This window comes from Anopheles marshallii, chromosome 3, assembly GCF_943734725.1.
Source record: "Anopheles marshallii chromosome 3, idAnoMarsDA_429_01, whole genome shotgun sequence".
NCBI classification, from domain to species: domain Eukaryota; kingdom Metazoa; phylum Arthropoda; class Insecta; order Diptera; family Culicidae; genus Anopheles; species Anopheles marshallii.
The window spans coordinates 29,735,194-29,739,848 of record NC_071327.1 but is presented as its reverse complement, the minus strand read 5'-3'; the positions used below and the strand labels follow the sequence as shown (position 1 = coordinate 29,739,848).

Genomic DNA, 4,655 nt, shown 5'->3' with positions numbered 1-4,655 from the left:
TCAAGCGAGGTGCTTCATCGTCATTTGGAGCAATGAACCATGGGCGTCCGTCACGATCTCGGTGTCGAATAATTTCGTCGAGTTGGTAGGAGGTCATTTCCACTCCAGGAACGGAAAAGCAATAGGGAGAGAGAGAGAAAGATTTCGACGACAGCGAGTGAAAGAGGCCCATGATATCAAATCACGGTCAACGGCGAATCGTAAAGTCATTATACGGCCCTGCTGGGAAGTGCGATCCCTTTCGCGCTTCTAATCGATACTTTCATGGACGACGATGCAGTAAAAATGAGCTATTGTTTGATGTGTTTGAAGACCGAAGCTGGGGTGATATGGTGCACCGTAGAGCATAAAAAAGGGTATCTTAAAACCCTCCCCCCTTTATTTTAGAGACAGTATTTTACTAAATGATTGTAATGAAAAAAAGCGCACACACTACGAAAGAGGTCGCCAACAGTGCTTGGAATAATCGGCATGACCGCGTCTCCCTCCATAAAGTGGTCCACAAATTTCCTTACTCACGTAGCTCGCGAAAGGCGCAGCCAACGTTTGCAACACACGGTGGCACGTTGCCAATAAACGTTTGAAAACAGTTCACACCTTTTTTTTTTTGCTGCCTTACCTCCGCGGGCTTTGACCGCGACTGGGGCGATGCGACGACATCTCGCCACCGTTTCACCTTTTCCAGTCTGTCGTGACTGGCGCACCGGATCGCCGCTAGAGGATGGCGGCCCGGTTGGACGAGCGTAGAAATCCAAAGGAAAGGTTCGAAAACCCTCCACTCGACGAAACCAATCTATTTTGGACCAGTTCGGTTCGGCGAAAGGATTGCGCACGGCGGCCACCCGCTGATCCATCCACCCACCTTTCCCCCCGCTTTGGGCAGTGTGATGGGGCGGGGAGGGGTTGGCCATCGTAACGAATCCGGTTTGGTTGGTTTTCGGATCGTATCGAAACCCATCGTGCGCGGTGGTGCCGGCCCCCTGCATCCATGGCCTGCGTAGATTCGAAAGGCACGAGCTCCATGGACATGATGCGGCCGTGTGTGTGTGACTGTGTGTTGTCCTATGGGGTGGTGGGTGCTATGTGCGCTCCGATTTGGCTTTTTCTCGTGGATTTGGTTCGAACACCATCACCCCAACGGCAAGAAACGGATGATGGGTGCATACGATCGCCCATCACGGATTGTTGTATTGAGGACATTGGGTGATACTTTGCCCGATTAGCGACAGAGGAAGCGAGAGAGTAAAGAAATGTCTAACGAGATCGTGCAGTGCAGATGTTTGGAGCTGGGGATGGATCGAATGGGGATCGACAGAGTGCGCATACAGTGATTTGATTTGTTGCAACGATCGTCGCGGGTTTTTGAAAGTACCAGAACTGTGCGGTTAGATTAGATAGAGTAGTACCTACAGCACCATTGAGCCAAAGACAGTTCAGTGACCGATTGGTTGGCGGTGAGTTTGAGCAAACATTTTCTTTTCGCTTTTTATTTTGTCGTTGGTAACTGGGTGGGTGGGTAAAGGGTTTGCTGGTACCATTACAAGTACTATTTATTATTTCCTTATCAATCGAATATACAGCGGACGGATGATTGATAACGAACTGTGAAAGAGATTGAGCGTTTGGGGTGGAATATTTAATAAATGGTAATTTATCTTGATGCACACTAATTTTGCGTTATGGAAGCGGGGGTTTTTATCACCTATATAATGTTAATATTTACATATTATATTTGTTTGGTATTTATTTTACCTCAGATTATGTAAGTTTGCCAATTAAGAATTTAATGGTTGTGTTGATTTAAAAAACAATCACCTTTCAAATATTAGTTTTTTTTAGTTGTATAAGTATGCGTATTTAACTTTATTCTAACGAATTAACTGACGTAGATGTCCAATTATATTGAATTCAAGTGCTCTTTGAAGTAGTGGATGATACGAGACGATAAAACGAGGATGGGGAAAGTTAACGAAAGCGGAAATATCAGCTTCAATTGAAATAAATAATATTTTTAAAATATTCATCATAATCGTCATGGGTAAGCAACATCTTGTGCCGCCTAAGGACAATCGGTGCATTATTAAGTATTCAGTGTAAATTAGTTGATCAATAGATCAAAAGCATCCGGACAATCGGTGTGCAGTTGAATTTCTTTGAGAACATTTTCCGTTGTCAACTACACGTGTGAAGACATGGCAAAGTTTGGTTTCTGGAAAACGAAGTAAGTTTGATTTGAAGTAAGTTGTTACAGTAGTTTCAATGCTGCTACACAGTTGTTAACCAATTCCAGGGTGGAGAAATTCTTTATCGCGCGAGAAGAAAAGCCGAAAAGGCTGCTTCCTTCGCTGCGTATGATTTTATTCATCTTCGGAATCTTTTACGCCTGGCCTGACGAGGGTCTGGATACGAACGCTCTCTGGTGGTATCGTTTGAAGGGTATTCTGTTCCGGATCTTGTTTATTCATCTGAGCATTGCAACACAGATCGCTTACAACTTCACGGTGACTACGCGTCAGGTAAGCGGGTGAAATTTTCTTCAATTATGTTTGCCTAGTGTGCTACAAATTTTGGAACCCAGCAAAGGGGAATACAATGAAACCAATTTCGACAGGAATTGTTTGCGGGAATGTTCATACTCCTAACCCAGATTGTACTGATTCTGAAGATGGAATTCTTCTACAAAAATGTGTCCCAAATACAACAGCTTGTCCGCAGATTGGAAGGCGAGCTGTACTTGCCACGAAGTGCCGAGGAACATGTGTAAGTGGTGGCTATTTAGTTACGTTAGCTAAACTCAGGAAGAACGTTAAATAAATCTCTGGATTTTACAGACCATTGGTACGGGCACGTAGAAATACCACCATATTCTGGACCGTTTACTTTATCTTCTCCGATGGGTTAGTGGCAAACTGGCTAGTACTGTCTTGCATCTACTCTACCATGATAGTTCCATCATGGCCTGGAGCGGATGATACGTCATCGTACTGGAGATTTTACCTGGTGCTAGTCTATCAGTCCTCTGCCCTCTTTCTCAATGCGTCGTTTAATATTTCCTGGGACTCGCTGGTAGCTGCACTACTTGCCCTCACGAATGCTCACCTCCATCGGTTACAGATACAGCTCATGAAGGTGATAGATGGAACGATGTTTTGAGTGAGACTTATTGATAAATAAATGAACTTCTTAATTCAGGTAGGACATCAGGACGCTAAGCGAGGCGTCGATAATAAAAACATTATAATGGTGGCGACGGTTGCCAAATATAAAAATGCAAGTGATGAAATTTACAACGAACTGCTGCAGTGTATCGTCTTTCACCAGGAAGTAACTGGGTAGGTTTCTTAATACAATAATAATAATTTGTATACAGACAATGTCAGTGCAATTGTACTCGATTCAAAGGTTCCTTCGAGACGTGTTAAAACTGTTCAGTGGACCAATGCTGTGCCAACTTTATTGCTCCGTGCTGATACTCTGTATTACGGAGTTTCGTCTGCTAACGGATGTAACCACAACAGTAGAAACATCCAAGGCGCTTTGCTACCTAATTTGCCTCATTATACAGGTGGTACAGTATTGCTATTTTGGAAACGAAATTAACTACATGGTAAGGAAAATAGTTTAACGGCATTAGAATCACACAGTAAAGCGACTAAATTTTAAAGTCCCAAAAGATACACCAAGCGACGGCATTCATGAATTACCCGGATATGGACATCAGAACGCGAAAGTTACTGATAGCTTTTCAACAATTGTAAGAAATGGGAAGGTGGATGTTTTTTTGACAACTTTATTAATCTGTTTAAAATAATTTTAGAACCGCCAAAGGCATAAAGTGTAGTGCAAGAAAGATATTTACCATCGAGCTAAGCATGCAAACCTTTGTGACGGTAAGCATAACAGTTGGTGGTGACGTCATGCGGTGCGTCATGATTGATTAAGTGGAGTTTTTGTTTTAGATCCTCAAAACATCGTACTCCTACTTGGCCGTTCTGCGATCGATGACGGATTAGATGCGATTGGATGAGATGTTCTAACGAGATTCACGAATAATGTAACACCCTTATTGCACGTATTGTACGATATTTGAAGAAAGAAATGTAGTGTTTAGAATGCTTAAGTAGACAATAAATACATAATATTTTCACCTTTGCTGATCGATTGCACGCTGAAGTAGAATCGTTGAGTTATTTTCCTTATTGATTAACTGAACAAGATCAAGTTATCTCATGTTTTTTTAAATAATTTAAATTATATTAAGTATTTGAAATATTTCAACTCTCGCCTTTTCTGTTAGGCTTGCTTCTGTACAGTCTAACTGAGTCCCATCTGTTGGATAAATTCTAAACCTATAGCCGAAGCATGTCTCTCTTTACAAATGAATACATTGACTTGATGCAAATTTCGTGCCCGGCAGTTTCGTAACGTGTAATTACGTCCCCATGGCAGTGAGATTAGGGAAAAGAGCAGACCCAAATTGTATGCGCAACTAGAAACTGCAACCACGGTGCGTATTATCTGTCCGGGAAGTGTTTGCACTTCGGGCGGAAAAGCCGTGCAGCACTGCTCACTCGTACATGCACCCGGTACACAGACGCTGACCCGGTTTGCCATCCCCTTGCACCCTGTGTTCCGTGGGGGGACGGTGGGTGGTA

At 43.0% G+C, this 4,655-nt stretch overlaps 1 protein-coding gene across 1 annotated transcript; it reads left to right on the top strand.

Moving 5' to 3' along the window:
- The first annotated feature begins 2,192 nt into the window (after positions 1-2,192).
- On the top strand, positions 2,193-3,941 carry LOC128712459 (odorant receptor Or1-like). Its single transcript, XM_053807351.1, has 8 exons — positions 2,193-2,221; positions 2,291-2,516; positions 2,612-2,760; positions 2,832-3,129; positions 3,193-3,332; positions 3,403-3,607; positions 3,666-3,754; positions 3,818-3,941. Exons 1-8 carry the CDS (start codon positions 2,193-2,195, stop codon positions 3,939-3,941), a joined length of 1,260 nt encoding a protein of 419 aa, XP_053663326.1.
- The last annotated feature ends 714 nt before the right edge of the window (positions 3,942-4,655 follow it).

What these genes read in the sequence shown, in the direction of transcription:
- LOC128712459 (XM_053807351.1), top strand. Translation starts at nt 2,193, where the DNA reads ATGGCAAAGTTTGGTTTCTGGAAAACGAA. An exon ending in TCACGGTGACTACGCGTCAG is followed by an intron (nt 2,517 to 2,611) that starts GTAAGCGGGTGA and finishes CAATTTCGACAG; the next exon opens with GAATTGTTTGCGGGAATGTT. An exon ending in CGAAGTGCCGAGGAACATGT is followed by an intron (nt 2,761 to 2,831) that starts GTAAGTGGTGGC and finishes TGGATTTTACAG; the next exon opens with ACCATTGGTACGGGCACGTA.